Raw genomic sequence first — 20,751 nt, forward strand, 5'->3', positions numbered from 1 at the left:
AACCCATTTTGTGCTCACCTTTGGACCTATTAGTTTATCTGCTGTCATTTTAGCAAAAAGTTCTGCTGTCTGGGCTCGAACCTGTGGATGTGTTGAATTGCAGAACATGTCTAGTAAATAAATCAAAGCTCCTGTGAAGGAAAGAAAGAATTAGTGTTTATACTCTAAATAAAAAAAAAAAGACTTTTCTAATCATAGAATCATAGTAGAATTCATTTTCAACCTTGTTTCAACTCAATGCAATTTTTTTTTTTTTAAACTGTAAGCCTTCCAAAGCATTCTTCTAGTTTATCAGACTATACAAAGCAGCTCAAAATAAGCTTCACCATTACTGAGCATGACTGGATGAGAAAGCACTCCATACATTACCTTTTGCCATTGCTTCTTTGATTAGTTTTGTACTTGATGTCAAAGCATAAAGAGTTTCCAGAACAAGCTGACGACCTGCAAAGTAAAAGACATTTCAAGGAATGTATCATCACATTAGCTTACATTTACTGGGCACCAGTGCCAGGCACTGAACTAGGTGTTCTACACAGGGTATTATACTTACATCTTCACAATAACCAGTAAGATAGGAATTGTGGCATCCATGAGTGAGGAAGCTGAGACCCAGTTTGACCAACCCATGGATTCATAGCTAGTGAGAGGTATAGCTCACTATACCACTGAGGTATATAGAGGTTTATAGAAGTCTGACTTCCAAAATCCACACTCATAACCACTATGCCATACTGTCTTGCTACCTCACCGTTCACTGTGCAAACAAAATCTTCTCACCTCCTGACACCCTGAGAACACTCTATTCAGGGATCTACAATTTTTATGTGGTGCTAGTATCTTAGAGAAATGAGTAGGAAGTATCAGTTGCAACACACTGTTCCAATCTAAGACAGAATAGCATCCTTCTGCACATAGTCTGTGTGCTTCTCACCCTTGTCATTGAAGTAGACTCGGCTACTGGACTTTTCTAAAGTCAAAATGGCAACAACAGACAGGTGACCAAAGGAGTAAAGAGTTGGCAAAGAGGGTGAAGGCTGCCAAGTATTAGGCTGAGACTAAAACAACAAAGGATGGTAGCCAGACTGAGCTAAGTTAACAGACAGGAGAAAAAACACTCAAAAGGAGATTTTTAAGAGAAGCAACAGTACTTCCTTGAAAACCTACCACTGTTCTAACCATAGTTTCCAAGGAAAACAAGTCTTTGGAGGGGATAGAGGAAGTTAACATTTTATGTTTTTAATGGCCCTTAGCAAACAGTTAAAGATAATTTAGTCTAAAATATAAATGAGGGCTTCCCTGGTGGTGCAGTGGTTGAGAGTCCGCCTGCCGATGCAGGGGACATGGGTTCGTGCCCCAGTCTGGGAGGATCCCACATGCCGTGGAGCGGCTGGGCCTGTGAGCCATGGCTGCTGAGCCTGTGCGTCTGAAGCCTGTGCTCCGCAACGGGAGAGGCCACAACAGTGAGAGGCCCGCATACCGAAAAAAAAAAAAAAAAATATATATATATATATATATATATATATATATATATATATATATATATATATATATATATATATATATATATATATAAATGATAGCAGAGTAGGCTGAGATATCTAAATGTCAGCTATTTTACCGGTAAGATTAAAATAATGACTGGACTATATAAATCCGATATGAATGTAAAATAACTTTCAAGTTATGACTTCTGTAACATTCTTTACTTCATCAATCAGTTTAATTTTGCATTGTTTGAAGCCTCGTAAAGCTGTTAAAAACTAATAAAAAAGAAAAACCAACTAAGGTTGTAGGGATGATAAAAATAATCTGCGAATGACTTGTAAAAGTTGTTATTTTAAAGAGCTATTTCAAACGTCGTTTGTTAAAGAAAACAAAAATATCCAATGGAAACTGAACTCCACTCAATTCACTGAACCTAACATGTGCAAGGCACTGGGGCATAAAACGAATGCGACAGGTTGCTGCTCTCAAGGAGGTGAACAGGTGTGAAGTCAAGATTAACATGACTTCCAAGCGGCTAGCAAAGCCAATGAGCTATGTCTGCTGACGGTTAAGTGGCAAAGTTGGACTTAGTATCGCCAACTGCCTTTGAAAAGCAATCTCAAGGTTGATCCTAGCACTTATGCTAGATGACTGTACAGTTTGTAAGGAGTCTATATTATTTCAGGCTGTATTCAAGAAATCAGGTTGGTGTATTTTAAAAAATTGATATCATTTGGTGGTAACAGTCGCTATCAGCATCAAATCAGTAAAGGACAAATAATGCAGGATTGAACTTTAAGCTAACACAAGGTGATTTTTATCTTAAGCATTTTTTCCTATCGTCCAAGATCAACTGTGTGTGTGTGTGTTTTTTTTTTTTTTTAATAAACCATGGAATATTAGTCAATTCTCAATTACTCATGTGTAGCTTATACTCAACAAATTGAAAATCCTAGATTATTTTCCTTTTGCTTTTGGATCTCTCTTACCTCTTTCAACTTTTGATATGAGAAATGCAAAATAATTAACTTATGTAAAAATATAATTAGAAAGACGTATCTAATATAAAGAATACCACTTAAAATATTCCAAAACAAAACACGGATAACACTGTGTCAGAGGTTTTGTATCATCTGTGTAACTGCTCCCCTCAATGGGTTGACTGTACTGTTGTTTCGAAAATTCCAGTGAATATACATACTTGATGGCAAAGAATGTAGAAGAGCCAATAAATTGGACAAAACCATTGATTCAGCAATATTGTTGACACAGTCTTGGTTAGACGTCACTATATTCACAACCTGAAAATTAATCAATAGGATGTTAAGAGTTCTGGAAATAATTTTGGACCTAAACAAATTAAGTCAAATTAGTCAGACCTAAAGGCTTTACCAAAGTGAGAAAAATGTTTGGAGGACAAAATATTTAATTTTTAGGCAAGGGTTTAATTTTAAAAGATTGGCCTTATTATTCTGTTCTTTTGAGAATAAAAAATGTTAATACTAATGCATATATTATATACATTAGCTTTCTATTAATTTAGAGGTAAGAATTAAATATAATGATCTAAACAAATATTTTAGTACCCATTCACAATCTTGAGGCTTTTAAGAAGCCTTCAGTTCTACACCAGTTCATGCTCTAGAACTATGGTGTACACTGTAGTGCTTTCCAATTGTAGATTTCGGGTGGCAAGTGATTAGGAAGATAATCTTCTTTACTACTGGGACTTTTCCTTTTAGAGGGAGAAAGTAAATGTCTTTAGTGCCCAGCACAACAGATTAGGTCTATCTTTCCATTATAAAGAAACAGGCATGTTTTTCTTTCAAAGAGGATGACCGTTTAAGTCTAACTTATTATATACATTGATCTAAAGATCAATGTCACTGAACTTGAACTATGTGGTCAGCATCTCAAAGCAAAATATCCCAGATTTAATAATGCTTATTTAAAGAGTTACAAGATACTTGAAGAAATTAAGTGGAGAAGCATGTTTTTCAATTTAAAGAACATGCTTGTTAAGATTTTTGAACAATTTAACATTTATTATTTTATTAAACATCTTTTTTAAACCAAAATGCAATCTAAGAACACTTAATCATTCATAAAGTACTCATTATCCTGTTACCACAGTGTTGAATTTGGTGTTCTTTATAATAAATCGTGTGTGTTATAATAGGCAGGATCATCTGAAAAAAGACCCTGGGAGCTCACTCTGGGTTGCCTGGACAGGGAGCCCCCTGTGACCAGGGTCTTCCTGCTTCTCCCAGAGGAAAAGGCTCCACCCAAACAGCTTCCTATGGGACCAATGATTTCATTCTCCTGAAGGAGGGGCCTCCAACCACTTCTGGACCCTCAAGGCCCACAGGTTCTGGGCAGCTGCCTCTCCTAGACAGCTCCTGTGAACAGCATAACATACCAGGTGTCTGTCTGTCACCCTCACTGGTAAGGTTGCTTTTGTACCAGACCATAAGAAGGGAGAGCAACTTAGGGGGAGGGAACACAAACCCACAGTGTGCAGCCAGCACAGTGCCCTGGTCTCAACATGTCTCTCTGTGGGGACACTGAGAGATCTGGGAAATCCTGCCTCCTTTTCTTGTTGATCTGTGGCTTCCAAGCTTCCCAAGTAAAGCCCATTCTTTAACTCACCCCACATGACACTGTAAAAATGCATCCCAAGTTCTAACGCATGACAGACGATGACCACAGAGGGAAAGTACCTTGAACACTGTACAATACTTGCTCTTCAAAATGAGCATATTAATTCAAATTTTAAAAACATGTTCACTTGGCTTAATAGGCAAAATGAAAAAAACCACATGCAAACTTCCATTCAACTTTAGATGATGATTAATCAAGGATCAAACCATGTATAGTAAGTTGTAGGAAAGACAACATGCTTTAGTACAAAATTCTTTTACCTCTAAAGCCAACTGCTGCACTTGACCAGCTCCATGGACTCGAAGAAGAGAAAATATTAACTTAAAGTGCCCAATGCATTCACTTTCAGAGCCTAGGAAGTAAAAATAAAATGTTTAATTTTTATTTCCAAGAGATGTTCTAAATTATCCACCTTTAGGAAACTGATAAACATTTTTGTTTACTGTCAATTATAAGTCTCTGGTAAACTTTTCTTAACGTTTGTGACACAAAGTGAGTGAAGTATCACTAAGCAGCAGTAAATCTTAAGAAGTTAAATGATATTAGACTACCTTAGATTTGTTTTGTCTTCATTTCCATCCCCACCCCTAGTTAACCCACAGGCTAAAAACAAGAAATTTATCAAACACACAATCCAAATACAACTCAAAAATTAAGTGTAAGGTGGTTTTTTTACTCTTTACCTTAAGACTGTAGAGCTACCCTTGTCAGCCTAATTACATCCGGGGAGAGTGTGACATCATCTGGCTTTTAATTAAGACTGAGTTAGAACCCTGCCACTTGAGAACTACATTATAAACAAGTAAGTGCGAAATCAATAGCCAGCTTTACTGCAATTCCTTTGTACCTAATATGTCAACTCCAAACAATAAGGAACGAAGTTTTCTTCCGATTTTATAATACTGCCTTTAAAAACATCCCCATGTATATATACCATGGGAATGACTTATTTTCTTAAACATTTAATTATTGTTGGTTATTTGAATAATGTATTACTGTAATACATAGTGAAAAGAGTAAAGAAGTACATGAAAGATAATATTAAGTGTTAATAAAAAAGATTTGAGGTCTTCATGTAACTTAAACTGAATATATATCATTTTAGGTTTTATATTCTATACTTGTTATCAAAGTTAGAATTGGAAGAAGCTTTCGGATTTTCACCCATCCATCTCCCTGAAGTCAAGCAAGAGTGATAATGTTCTTGGAAATGTCCTTCTTAAAGATGTTTTAAGAATGACAATTCTCACTTTATTATTTCAGTTTTTATACACCAAAAACTTCAGGCAGTTTTTCAAAAACATGGCATTGTGTTAGGGACCAGAAGACACAAAAATGAGATCACCTAATAAATAAATCTAATTTAAGCCCTTATATTGATACTTGGTATGTCAATTTATGTCATCAATGTGGTATTTTACACTAGCAAGCTACTCTGCCTTTTCAACTCATTGAAAGTCATATGCTCTTAGAGATACGAATTATTCTAAGCATGGTGACCTGACCTCTCTTTCCACCCTATTATTTAGAGGTAAAAATATTATAGGGTCAATTCCTCTTAATGTTATACAAAGTATAACATTATAACCAAGTACAATTTTTCCTGCATTTCCCTGGTAAAACTGAGAACTGGAATTTTTGGGCTCTTCCATTGTATGGATCTTATTCATCAAGGGTATAGTCACACACCTGGATTATATTTTATAACATTTCTCAGAGCCTCCAAAGCCATTTCCACTCTTGGCAAGCGGTCTCCATGTTGCTCTGACTCCACTTTTGCAGAATGAGTGATAGCCATGAATGTGTGGAGGTACTGGGCCTGGGAGCCTATATAATCCAAGAGACTTGCAGCAAATGCTTTTGGAACCTAAGTTGAGTGGAAAAATATTTAAAAACGAGTGTGCCCTTAGAAATAACCTATAACAAAGACTCCACAGCAGAAAAAAACAACAACAAAATACTTCAAGCCATGAAAGTGATTAAATTATACATACACATGAATATACCTATGGATTAAGTGGGGAGAGGGGGAGAAAGGGGACAAAACCCAATTGCATTAGGAAGTGTTTAACATTTTTGTCCAAATCCATTAGAGATTTGATATACTCCCATCAGTACCTCAGTATAATAATTCTGAGATGAGTATGTCTTCCCTTTACCAAGGTATTGATAGTATGATATGTAACTTCTACAATTTGGTTATAGTTTTATATTTAAAATTATATATATTTAGATTATAAATTCAAAGGACAGTTTTCAAAGACATTTCACAAATCACTGAACTCATTCTGCTTAGCAGCTATTTATAGATATTATTCTGTGATAAATAGTAAATGTTACAGTTTAGTAAATTCTTTTTTTTCCAAGAGCAAACTCTTTTAGAGAAATAGCCTCACTTCTTTCTTCCTTACAAAGCAATCAACCAACAAATTCTCTTTGCCACCCCTCCAAAAAAAACTACAACAAAAATTTCCTACATGATTTCCAAGCACTACGGAAAGAAAAGAAGATCATTTGCTTCCGGAAGTGATTTGGGATCATCACAAGAGATGACCTGGTGTGACCCCAGTCATCTTCTAAAACTTCGCTTTGCTTTCCACCTCTATTTTCTTATTTTCTTCTAAAAATGGGCCAGAGATGGACAGACCACAGAGTCTGGTGGTCTGATATTCAACATGATGGAATGAGTATGTAAATGGCCTTACACTTCCATGAGAGAACATTAAAGCTGAAGGCATATATACATGATACAGTGGGGTAGCATTATGCATAAAATATCAGGAACAGCTGGGAAAGGAATAAATTTTTATTCATGAATCCACAAAATTAAATTCTTTAACATTCAAAATAAAGAGGATCATAAGTTATCAATGGTCACCCCATCACATACTCAAGTTAGTATAAAGCATTTGGCAAAAAACAGGTATTATTTCAATGTATACAGTGTGAATAAACTAGTAGCTTTCAATAACAAATGATCAAAGGTGTCAGACAAAATTAAAAGTAGAGAGCTTACCTCGAGTGGGAAAGTAGGGACTTCATTATAGACCCTAACAAAAATCTCCCCTACAATAAGTTCTTTGGCATGATCATTGTAGACAAATTCTGATCCATAGGTTTTGTCACAGTCACCCTTTTTAAAAAAGAAAACAGATTGTTAGAGGTAAATTGGAATCATTAGTGTCTGGTTTATTAATCTATCCATATTCAGTTTAATAAATTAGCAGATAAATAACTTGAAAGATCCATTCATTTTCCAGAGGGAAAAATGTGGTGGGATATACATCACAGCACTCAATGCAATTTTAATGTTTGTAATCAGTAATATGGACTCTGGAAAAGGCACAGAATTATGTTATTTCTTAATCCAAAGATCAATATTGTAACTCATTTTAAAATCTCAAAAGATCACTGAGGTCAGCCAATGAAGTGTTCATAAGCAAGTATGACAAGTAGCTCTTCTCTCTCTGCTCAGCAAACATTTGGCCCAGTCAGATATAGGGTGATAGAGCTAAGAAATGAACACATTTGGACTGGTTTTAAAAAGTAATACATTAAGTAAAAAGTTCTGGAAAACAGGGTCTCTGAATAAAAAAGCAAGGTAATAGTAGAGGGGTTGACAAATCAAGAACAATTTCCATTTAAGGACAAGGAAAAAGATAGGAAAGAGGAATGGGAAAAAAATAGCCACCAGAAGACTTAGGTGGAAATCACTCAAAATTTAGGTTGGACTAAAATAATACGTAAAAGTGTATAGTAAGTTGTAAAGGGCTAAACAAAGAGAGGGTTCTCTCTTGGTAAAAGAATAGATGAGGTCACCACGGTGAGCCACAGCCACCCCCACCTCTGCAGGAGACCCTCCAACACTAGCAGGCTGTCTGTCAGACATGCCAAAGATGTGGAGGTCATCCCAATGCAGGTCTTTGAGGGTGACAAGATTAAGTCTGTGGTTTCCCTGGTGACTCAGGGAGACAACACTTTACAGGATCCCGACTTATGCTGCTCCATGCGAAGCTGCCTTAGAATCGCCTTCAAAGACCCCTTGTCTGCATCTGTGAGCTCAAGGGTTATCATTCCATTTTGCGTGGATTTGTCTTTGTGAAGAGAAGATTGCAAGAAAGCACTACAGGAGCTGCACTGGTGACCCAGGACCTCTCCCTGCTTTGCTTGTGCCTCATGATTATTTGTATCCTTGAAATGATTAAGAAACCTTGAAACTAGATACATCAGAAATACATCTACATGTGGAACTGCTCCGATAGAACACCTACTGAACACTGGCAGAAGACCTCAGACATCCCCAAAGGCAAGAAACTCCCCACGTACCTGGGTAGGGCAAAAGAAAAAAGAAAAAACAGAGACAAAAGAATAGGGACAGGGCCTGCACCCGTGGGAGGGAGCTGTGAAGGAGGAAAGGTTTCCACACACTAGCAAGCCCCTTCGCGGGCGGAGACTGCAGGTGGCGGGGGCGGGTAAGCTTCGGAGCCACGGAAGAGTGCACAGCAACAGGGGTGCAGAGACAAAGCAGAGAGATTCCCGCACAGAGGATCGGTGCCGACCGGCACTCACCAGCCTGAGAGGCTTGTCTGCTCACCCGCCGGGGTGGGCGGGGGCTGGGAGCTGAGGCTCGGGCTTCGGTCGGAGCGCAGGGAGAGGACTGGGGTTGGCGGCGTGAACACAGCCTGCAGGGGGTTAGTGCACCACGGCTGGCCGGGAGGGAGTCCTGGAAAAAGTCTGGACCTGCCGAAGAGGCAAGAGAATTTTTCTTCCCTCTGTGTTTCCTGGTGCGTGAGGTGAGGGGATTAAGAGCGCTGCTTAAAGGAGCTCCAAAGATGGGTGCGAGCCGTGGCTATCAGCGCGGACCCCAGAGCCGGGCATGAGACACTAAGGCTGCTGCTGCCGCCAACAAGAAGCCTGTGTGCGAGCACAGGTCACTATCCACACCTCCCCTCCCGGGAGCCTGTGCAGCCCGCCACTGCCAGGGTCCCGGGATCCGGGACAACATCCCCGGGAGAACGCACGGCGCCTTAGGCTGGTGCAACGTCCCGCTGGCCTCTGCCGCCACAGGCTCGCCCCGCATCTGTAACCGCCCCCGCCAACCTGAGTGAGCCAGAGCCCGCGAATCAGTTACTCCTTTAACCCCATCCTGTTTCAGCGAAGAACAGATGCCCTCCAGCGACCTACACGCAGAGGCGGGGCCAAATCCAAAGCTGAACCCCGGGAGCTGTGCGAACAAAGAAGAGAAAGGGAACTCTCTCCCAGCAGCCTCAGGAGCAGCGGATTAAATCTCCACAATCAACTTGATGTACCCTGCATCTGTGGAATACCTGAATACACAACGAATCATCCCAAATTGAGGAGGTAGACTTTGAGAGCAAGATTATTTTTTTCCCCTTTTACTCTTTCTGTGAGTGTGTATCTGTATGCTTCTGTGTGAGATTTTGTCTGTACAGCTTTGCTTTTACGATTTGTCCTAGGGTTCTGTCCATCTGTATTTTTTAAATAAAAAAATTTTTTTTCTTAATAATTATTATTTTAATAACTTTATTTTACTTTATTTTATTCTTTTTCTTTCTTTCTTTCCTTTCTTTCTTTCCTTCCTTTTTTCACTCTTTCTCTCTCCCACCCTCCCTCCCTGCCTCCCTCCCTCTCTATCTCTCTTTCTTTCTTTCTACTTTTTCTCCCTTTTACTCTGAGCCGTGTGGATGAAAGGCTCTTGTTGCTGCAGCCAGGAGTCATTGCTGTGCCTCTGAGCTGGGAGGGCCAACTTCAGGACACTGGTCCACAAGAGAACTCCCAACTCCATGTAATATCAAACGTCAAAAATCTCCCAGAGACCTCATCTCAACACCAACACCCAGCGTCACTCAATGACCAGCTAGCTACAGTGCTATGCACCCCATGCCAAACAACTAGCAAGACAGGAACACAACCCCACCCATTAGCAGAGAGGCTGCCTAAAATCATAATAAGGCCACAGACACCCCAAAACACACCACCAGATGTGGACCTGCCCACCAGAAAGACAAGATCCAGCCTCAACCACCAGAAAACAGGCACTAGTCTCCTCCACCAGGAAGCCTATACAACACACTGAACCAACTTTAGCCACTGGGGACAGACACCAAAAACAACGGGAACGACAAACCTTCAGCCTGCAAAAAGGAGACCCCAAACACAGTAAGATAAGCAAAATGAGAAGACAGAAAATTACACAGGAGATGAAGGAGCAAGATAAAAACCCACCAGACCTAACAAATGAAGAGGAAATAGGCAGTCTACCTGAAAAAGAATTCAGAATAATGATAGTAAAGATGATCCAAAATCTTGGAAATAGAATAGACAAAATGCAAGAAACATTTAACAAGGACCTAGAAGAACTAAAGAGGAAACAAGCAACAATGAACAACACAATAAATGAAACTAAAAATTCTCTAGAAGGGATCAATAGCAGAATAACTGAGGCAGAAGAACGGATAAGTGACCTGGAAGATAAAAGAGTGGAAATAACTACAGCAGACCAGAATAAAGAAAAAAGAATGAAAAAATCTGAGGACAGTCTCAGAGACCTCTGGGACAACAATAAACACACCAACATTCGAATTATAGGGGTCCCAGAAGAAGAAGTGAAAAAGAAAGGGACTGAGAAAATATTTGAAGAGATTAGAGTTGAAAACTTCCCTAATGTGGGAAAGGAAATAGATACTCAAGTCCAGAAAGCACAGAGAGTCCCATACAGGATAAATCCAAGGAGAAACACGCCAACACACATATTAATCAAACTGTCAAAAATTAAATACAAAGAAAACATATTAAAAGCAGCAAGGGAAAAACAACAAATAACACACAAGGGAATCCCCATCAGGTTAACAGCTGATCTCTCAGCAGAAACTCTGCAAGCCAGAAGGGAGTGGAAGGACATATATAAAGTGATGAAGGAGAAAAACCTACAAACAAGATTACTCTACCCAGCAAGGATCTCATTCAGATTTGATGGAGAAATTAAAACCTTTACAGACAAGCAAAAGCTGAGAGAGTTCAGCACCACCAAACCAGCTTTACAACAAATGCTAAAGGAACTTCTCTAGGCAAGAAACACAACAGAAGGAATAGACCTACAATAACGAACCCAAAGCAATTAAGGAAATGGAAATAGGAACATACATATCAATAATTACCTTAAATGTAAATGGACTAAATGCTCCCACCAAAAGACACAGAGTGGCTGAATGGATACAAAAACAAGACCCATATATATGCTTCTACAAGAGACCCACTTCAGACCTAGGGACACATACAGACTGAAAGTGAGGGGATGGAAAAAGGTATTCCATGCAAATGGAAATCAAAGGAAAGCTGGAGTAGCAATTCTCATATCAGACAAAAGAGACTTGAAAAAAAAGACTATTACAAGAGACAAAGATGGACACTACATAATGATCAAGGGATCGATCCAAGAAGAAGGTATAACAACTGTAAATATTTATGCACCCAACATAGGAGTACCTCAATACATAAGGCAAATACTAACAGCCATAAAAGGGGAAATCGACAGTAACACATTCATAGCAGGGGACTTTAACACCCCCCTTTCACCAATGGACAGATCATCCAAAATGAAAATAAATAAGGAAACACAAGTTTTAAATGATACAGTAAACAAGAGGGACTTAATTGATATTTATAGGACATTCCATCCAAAAACAACAGAATACACATTTTTCGCAAGTGCTCATGGAACATTTTTCAGGATAGATCATATCATCGGTCACAAATCAAGCCTTGGTAAATTTAAGAAAATTGAAATTGTATCAAGTACCTTCTCTGACCACAATGCTATGAGACTAGATATCAATTACAGGAAAAGATCTGTAAAAAATACAAACACATGGAGGCTAAACAATACACTACTTAATAACGAAGTGATCACTGAAGAAATCGAAGTGGAAATCAAAAAATACCTAGAAACAAATGACAATGGAGACACGACGACCCAAAACCTATGGGATGCAGCAAAAGCAGTTCTAAGAGGGAAGTTTATAGCAATACAATCCTACCTTAAGATACAGGAAACATCTCGAATAAACAACCTAACCTTGCTGCTAAAGCAATTAGAGAAAGAAGAACAAAAAAACCCCAAAGTTAGCAGAAGGAAAGAAATCATAAAGATCAGATCAGAAATAAATGAAAAAGAAATGAAGGAAATGATAGCAAAGATCAATAAAACCAAAACCTGGTTCTTTGAGAAGATAAACAAAATTGATAAACCATTAGCCAGACTCATCAAGAACAAAAGGGAGAAGACTCAAATCAATAGAATTAGAAATGAAAAAGGAGAAGTAACAACTGACACTGCAGAAATACAAAAGATCATGAGAGATTACTACAAGCAACTCTATGCCAATAAAATGGACAACCTGGAAGAAATGGACAAATTCTTAGAAATGCACAACCTGCCAAGACTGATTCAGGAAAAAATAGAAAATATAAACAGACCAATCACAAGCACTGAAATTGAAACTGTGATTAAAAATCTTCCAACAAACAAAAGCCCAGGACCAGATGGCTTCACAGGCAAATTCTATCAAACATTTAGAGAAGAGCTAACACCTATCGTTCTCAAACTCTTCCAGAATATAGCAGAGGGAGAAGACTCCCAAACTCATTCTATGAGGCCACCATCACCCTGATACCAAAACCAGGCAAGGATGTCACAAAGAAAGAAAACTAAAGGCCAATATCACTGATGAACATAGATGCAAAAATCCTCAACAAAATACTAGCAAACAGAATCCAAGAGCACATTAAAAGGATCATCCACCATGATCAAATGGGGTTTATTCCAGGCATGCAAGGGTTCTTCAATACATGCAAATCAGTCAACGTGATACACCGTATTAACAAACTCAATAGATGCAGAGAAAGCTTTTGACAAAATTCAACACCCATTTATGATAAAAACCCTGCAGAAAGTAGGCATAGAGGGAACTTTCCTCAACATAATAAAGGTCATATACAACAAAACCACAGCCAACATCGTCCTCAATGGTGAAAAACAGAAAGCATTTCCACTAAGATCAGGAACAAGATAAGGTTGTCCACTCTCACCACTCTTACTCAACATAGTTTTGGAAGTTTTAGCCACAGCAATCAGAGAAGAAAAGGAAATAAAAGGAATCCAAATCGGAAAAGAAGTAAAGCTGTCACTGTTTGCAGATGACATGATACTATACATAGAGAATCATAAAGATGCTACCAGAAAACTACTAGAGCTGGTCAATAAATTTGGTAAAGTAGCAGGATACAAAATTCATGCACAGAAATCTCTGGCATTCCTATACACTAATGATGAAAAATCTGAAAGTGAAATCAAGAAAACACTCCCATTTACCACTGCAACAAAAAGAATAAAATATCTAGGAATAAACCTACCTAAGTAGACAAAACACCAGTATGCAGAAAAGTATAAGACACTGATGCAGGAAATTAAAGATGATACAAATAGATGGAGAGATATACCATATTCTTGGATTGCAAGAATCAACATTGTGAAAATGACTCTACTACCCCAAGCAATCTACAGATTCAATGAAATCCCTATCAAACTACCACTGGCATTTTTCACAGAACTAGAACAAAAAATTTCACAATTTGTATGGAAACACAAAAGACCCCAAATAGCCAAAGCAATCTTGGGAACCAAAAATGGAGCTGGAGGAATCAGGCTCCCTGACTTCAGACTATACTACAAAGCTACAGTAATCAAGACAGTATGGTACTGGCACAAAAACAGAAAGATAGATCAATGGAACAGGATAGAAAGCCCAGAGATAAATCCACACACATATGGTCAACTTATCTTTGATAAAGGAGGCAGGAATGTACAGTGGAGAAAGGACAGCCTCTTCAATAAGTGGTGCTGGGAAAACTGGACAGGGACATGTAGAAGTATGAGATTAGATCATTCCCTAACACCATACACAAAAATAAGCTCAAAATGGATTAAAGACCCAAATGTAAGGCCAGAAACTATCAAACTCTTAGAGGAAAACATAGGCAGAACACTCTATGACATAAATTACAGCAAGATCCTTTTTGACCCACCTCCTAGAGAAATGGAAATAAAAATAAACAATGGGACCTAATGAAACTTAAAAGCTTTTGCACAGCAAAGGAAACCATAAAGAAGAGCAAAAGACAACCCTCAGAATGGGATAAAATATTTGCAAATGAAGCAACTGACAGAGGATTAATCTCCAAAATTTACAAGCAGGTCATGCAGCTCAATAACAAAAAAACAAACAACCCAATCCCAAAATGGGCAGAAGACTTAAATAGACATTTCTCCAAAGAAGATATACAGACTGCAAACAAACACATGAAAGAATGCTCAACATCATTAATCATTAGAGAAATGCAAATCAAAACTACAATGAGATATCATCTCACACCGGTCAGAATGGCCATCATCAAAAAATCTAGAAACAATAAATGCTGGAGAGGGTGTGGAGAAAAGGGAACACTCTTGCACTGCTGGTGGGAATGTGAATTGGTACAGCCATTATGGAGATCAGTATGGAGGTTCCTTAAAAAACTACAAATAGAACTACCATATGACCCAGCAATCCCACTACTGGGCATATACCCTGAGAAAACCATAATTCAAAAAGAGTCATGTACCAAAATGTTCACTGCAGCTCTATTTACAATAGCCCGGAGACGGAAACAACCTAAGTGTCCATCATCGGATGAATGGATAAAGAAGATGCGGCACATATATACAATGGAATATTTCTCAGCCATAAAAAGAAATGAAATTGAGTTATTTGTAGTGAGGTGGATGGACCTAGAGTCTGTCATACAGAGTGAAGTAAGTCCGAAAAAGAAAGACAAATACCGTATGCTAACACATATATACGGAATCTATGAAAAAAAAAGTGTCATGAAGAACCTAGGGGTAAGATGGGAATAAAGACGGAGACCTACTAGAGAACGGACTTGAGGATATGGGGAGGGACAAAGTGAGAGAGTGGCATGGACATATATACACTACGAAACCTAAAATAAATAGCTAGTGGGAAGCAGCCGCATTGCACAGGGAGATCAGCTCGGTGCTTTGTGACCACCTAGAGGGGTGGGATAGGGAGAGTGGGAGGGAGGGAGACGCAAGAGGGAAGAGATATGGGAACATATGTATATGTATAACTGACTCACTTTGTTATAAAGCAGAAACTAACACACCATTGTAAAGCAATTATACTCCAATAATGATGTTAAAAAAAATAGTAATAGATGATATAAAGAAATCTGAGACTTCTTCTCCCTAGCTCTGTAATTCTCAAAACTTCTATCAATGAAGAGCTCTGAATGACTATCACGAAATGAATTCAAAACTAAATTTTGAATAATTCAGGACACCCAGTGATGGTTACTCTTTAATGAAGTCCAAACCCAAAAACACAACTTCTTCTAAACCATCAAGACTCAACCATCTAATGTATGTTTTATCCAGGCCTTCTCATCTCCCATTCTACTTACTGTCTTTTGTTTTTTTCATGGCTTAATAGGTTCTCCTCTAGAAGGTGGCAGGATAGAAGAAATTATTCAATTTTGATACCAGAAAGCAATTTTAATTTACTGAGGAAAAGAGGCTGAAGAGAACAATTAAAACAGAGCTTCTGGGCACAAAAACTGGTTAAAATAGAAGACAGCTATATGTAAGTGGTAACTAAAAACACAACAAAAAATTGTAATGTATATTAAATACAATAAGAATGCTATTATTAAATGGGCCAAGTATTAGGTAGCAAAACCTATAGGCTTGATCAACACCCAGTGGAGAAATAATGGGTTTCTGTTTCGTCAATACTAAGTTGTATTTCCAGAGATTCCATTAGAGCAAGAAATTTATAAAACAATAACATACTTTTTTAATCATGTTTTCTTGTTGGGATTCAAGAAATTCAAGTAGTTCTGCTCTTGTAGAATTGTTCCATATCAAATATGGGCTCTCTGTGTTACTGTTAAGCATCTTCAAAATCTAGGAGAAAGAACATTACTGTTTTATAATATTTAGGAAATATATTGAAATTACCATTCATTAAAATTGTCTATGATAAGCCAAGCAGTGTAATAGGTGCCTTAAGTATAACAGATCTCAATAATTCTAGCAAGTATGTTAATATTTTCCATTTTGCAGCTGGGAAAAATCAAGACTGAGAAAGATCAAATTATTTGCCCCAGGTCTCACAACCCTTAAGTGGTGAAACTGGGATTCAAATTTGAGTCTGTATTGACTTCACGTTCTTAACATTTGCTCTGCTTTGTGAAAATTACATATGATATTCTGTGTTAAAGCATTTTATAAACTCAGTAAATGTAAGCTTAAAAAAAATCATACCATACTGCCTTTACATACATATATTTGAAAACCAAATCTAAGTCTTTATGAAGCATACTCCTAGGAAGGGAAGTAAAATTTATGGGCAGAGACTCAGTTCCGATTTTCTTGGCTAAACCTTGTAGTTCTGCAGACATAGCTTATGCCTGCTTAGCCATCCAGGGTGCTTTCCCTTTGTTTAGCTCTCCTCAATTTTAAGTGTACACATAGACATTTAACTCTCCTTTGAATGTTTTTTGTTTTTTGGCTGTGCCTTGTGGCTTGTGGGATATCAGTTCCCTGACTAGGGACTGAACCCAGGCCCTCGGCAGTGAAAGAGGAAAGTCCTAGCCATTGGGCTACGAGGAATTCCCTAAATGTTTTAATAAGAACTTTTTACACTTTACATTTACAGAGCTCTGTGCTAGGAGGAAAGCAGTGGGTTATTACCTCCATCTTACAAAAAGACATCCAACCCTTGTTTTCAAAACATGAACTACTAATTAAGTAAAATGACTGAAAAAATTTATCATGAAGAAAATTTTAAAACTCTGAGAAGTGGCAGTTTAAAATAAGCATTTTATTAAATCCAGATGGAGTCTAGGCCAAAATTTTGAAGTGTTACTTATTTTTTTTTCTTTCCTGTAGTAGTTAATCAACAACTTGTTAGTATTTCTGGAAAGAATGTTTTCAGTCAGCAAAATACTTCACACTGGTGAACACAAAGTCCAGAAAAAGAACCAAGATCAAGATTGGCATCTAAAGCTCTTCCCTCTTACTCAGGGGATCTGAAAGGCAGTGTCTTGCACTAAAAAACAGACTCAGTCAGATTAGATTAAAAAGATAAATAAGCTGCTTATAAATTCTAAAAAATATTTTACATTTGGAACACTGAGGCCTTTTTTCTTCTAAAACTATTAGATGATCATCAGAGAAAATGAAATAAAATAGCCTACAATTCTATAATTCAGGGATAACTACAGTTAACATATTGATACAGATCCATCCATTCATTCAATTTTTTAATACCAAAAATGGGATTTAACCTTTTCACTTAAAATACTTTAAACTTTTTTTTTTTTTTTTGTGGTGCGCGGGCCTCTCACTGTTGTGGCCTCTCCCGTTGCGGAGCACAGGCTCCGGACGCGCAGGGTCAGTGGTCATGGCCCACGGGCCCAGCCACTCCGTGGCATGTGGGATCCTCCCGGACCGGGGCACGAACCCGTGTCCCCCGCATCGGCAGGCGGACTCTCAACCACTGAGCCACCAGAGAAGCCCTAAACATCTTTTAATGTCTTCCCATATTACCTTTACAATTTGAGGCTTCAAGATATTCTATTTAATGGATTTCTATAGGTTAATTCTCTAATGCTTAGATTGTTTCTCAACGATTCTCACAGAAGAGGTTGGGTGATCTGCCACGAGCATACTTATTTTTGTCATGAATGTATATGTGTGTATATATTGACTTTTAGGATTTCAATGCTGAGTGTGAGTAAGTTATAGCTTATAACAAACAGCTAAAAATAGACTCTGGGTCTCCTGACTCCCAGTCCTCTGTCCATTCCAAGTTCACTATCTTGTCCTGTTCCTTTCTGATTCAATATTATCAAGAATTATGGGGAGCTCTACAGCTGAGAAACATGAAGTTAATCTACCCTTACAGAGAGACCGGACTTGCAGAGCTGATATGATAACATCAGCATCAAGCCACAACAACAAACCAAATTTCTTAGTTGAGAGAACAAGCATGTGAGCATTTTCAATTTTTAGGTTTCCAAGAGCAATCAACACTGTTATATTCCTCTACTATCTAAAGAATCTTGCAGTATTTATCAAAAACCCAGGCTACTTCTGAAGCACATACCTCAGTAGCACTAACTACAGCAAGTTTTCTAGCAACATAGGGGGTCAGCATGCCAGCTACACTTTTCCTTATGGTTGGATTTTCTGGTGTTGCTTGTTCTTCAGGCAGATACCCTCCAAGGCGACTTAGAGCACGGACACTCAGTTTGGCAAGATTGTTGGCTACTTCCTGTTACAAAAAAATTAAGATATTAAAATAGATCTGTTATCTTACACAGGCAACAGTACCTTTATGGAATCAAAACAGTATGGAACATATTAAGGAACAGAAAGCACAAAAAAAAAGAAACAAAAAAGTCCCCAACACTGACGTCAGAGCTTATTCTTTTATTTATATGAAAGACCATCAGAATCTATGTACTCATTTATACCTAATACGGTATCTTGTAGATAACTGGAAGAAGCACATTGGGGGAAGGGTGGGGAATAGGGATGGGTAGGTAGATCTGATCGCTAGAGGCACATATCACAATATGAGTAATGAATGACAGTGAACAGGAAGGGACAGACAGAAAACAATATCTGTAAAAATCAGGTAAGTTCTCAAGTGTTTAGGGGAACTAGCCCCAACAGCACTGTTATGATCTCCATGTGGTACACAACCATAATTTTGCAAAAATAAAGGTGACTCTGAGTAATCAAGAAAAGATTATGTCCAGAATATGCTACTGCAAATTCCCTTGCCTTGAATCCTTCCGGGATAAGTGGTTAAGACAAAAAGTTTGGGGGCTTAGGGCTTCCCTGGTGGCGCAGTGGTTGAGAGTCCGCCTGCCAATGCAGGGGACACGGGTCTGTGCCCCGGTCCGGGAAGATCCCACATGCCACGGAGCGGCTGGGCCCATGAGCCATGGCCGCTGGGCCTGCGCGTCCGGAGCCTGTGCTCCGCAGCGGGAGAGGCCACAACAGTGAGAGGCCCACGTACCACACACACAAAAAAAGTTTTGGGGCCTAAAGAGCAATAAACTTAATAATCTTGAAAAACAGTTTATGCCTTTGAGGCTTTGAGCTAGGGCTTTGCTTTGCATTCACCTATGGTATGGGTTCAAATTCAATGTTAAAGTAGTGTTAAGGTTACCTGCTGGTTTGTTTCTTCACTTTTCTGAATACCACTCTCTTCTAGTGTGTAGTCATAATTAAACAGATAACCAAGCAGATGCCACAAAATTCCAGCTTGCAATAGGTGTGTCTGTAGCCAGAAATCCACAGCAAAAGAGCTGACACATTCTACCCCAAGAGCTGCCACCCGTGGAATACTCTGAGAATAAGAATAATGGAATTAATTACAGGATTAAAAAAAAAAGCTCCCAAGAGAAACAGGCTGTGAATGTATGCCAAGCTAGCTAACTTATTGTGTGTCTACCTCCTCGTATATTTTCAATTCGTTTATATCTGAATCCTATATCTTTTAAAGCCTAAAATTAAAAGTAACCCTGTGAAGACACAGAATTACTATTTTTAGAAAATTAGTTTTTAAATTGAAGTATAGTTGATTTACAATATTGTGTTAGTTTCAGGTGTAGAGCATAGAGATTTGATTTTTTTGCAGATTATGCATTCCATTAAAGGTTACTACAAAATACTGGGTATAAATCCTTGTGCTATAGAGTAGATCCTTATTACCTATTTTATGTATAGTAGTTTTATTTGTTAATCCCATACTCCTAATTTGTCCCTTCTCACCTCCCTCTCCCTTTTCTCTTTGGTAACCATAAGTTTGTTTTCTATGTCTGAGTCTGTTTCTGTTTTGTTTATACATTCATTTGTATTATTTTTTAGATTCCAAATATAAGTGATATACAGTGTGTCTTTCTCTGACTTATTATATTAAGCATAATATTCTCAAGGTCCATTCGTGTTGCTGCAAATGGCAGTATTTCATTCTTTTTTATGGCTGAATAACATTCTGTTGCGCATGCGTGTGTGTGTGTGTGTGTGTGTGTGTACACATCTTAAGCCAATTGTCTGTTGATGGGCACTTGGGCTGTTTCCATGTCTTGGCTATTGTAAATAGTGCTATGAACGTTGGGTGCATGTATCTTTTCAAATTAGTGTTTTCGTTTTTCCAGATACGTACCCGGGAGTGGAAATGCTGGATCATATGGTAGCTCTATTTTCAGTTTTTTTAAGGAAACTCCATGCTGTTTTCCATAGTGGCTGTACTGTACCAATTTACATTCCCATGAACAGTGTATGAGGGTTCTCTTTTTTCCACATCCTCTCCAGCATTTATTATTTGTAGACTTTTTGGTGATGGCCAGTCTCACTAATGTGAGGTGACAGCTCATTGTGGTTTTGATTTGTATCAGAATTACTATCTTTGAGGCTAGTTAGTGTCAAAGACTTGGGAATACAGTTTT

General features: G+C 38.3%; 1 protein-coding gene across 1 annotated transcript in view; it reads right to left on the reverse strand.

Annotated features, from left to right (window-relative positions):
• Nucleotides 1-20,751, reverse strand: part of DNAJC13 (DnaJ heat shock protein family (Hsp40) member C13) — a 123,063-nt gene that overhangs the window by 19,102 nt on the left and 83,210 nt on the right. Inside the window, exons 40-48 of the mRNA XM_081235872.1 lie at nt 19,470-19,649; nt 18,396-18,563; nt 16,076-16,189; nt 7,166-7,282; nt 5,839-6,016; nt 4,410-4,501; nt 2,690-2,789; nt 370-444; nt 19-131 (exon numbers count right to left, since the gene is read on the reverse strand). Coding sequence (XP_081091998.1) covers nt 19-131; nt 370-444; nt 2,690-2,789; nt 4,410-4,501; nt 5,839-6,016; nt 7,166-7,282; nt 16,076-16,189; nt 18,396-18,563; nt 19,470-19,649 — 1,137 coding nt within the window. The remainder of the gene's footprint in view (nt 1-18; nt 132-369; nt 445-2,689; nt 2,790-4,409; nt 4,502-5,838; nt 6,017-7,165; nt 7,283-16,075; nt 16,190-18,395; nt 18,564-19,469; nt 19,650-20,751) is intronic.

Source organism: Mesoplodon bidens (assembly GCF_964165515.1).
Source record: "Mesoplodon bidens genome assembly, chromosome: 5".
NCBI lineage: Eukaryota > Metazoa > Chordata > Mammalia > Artiodactyla > Ziphiidae > Mesoplodon > Mesoplodon bidens.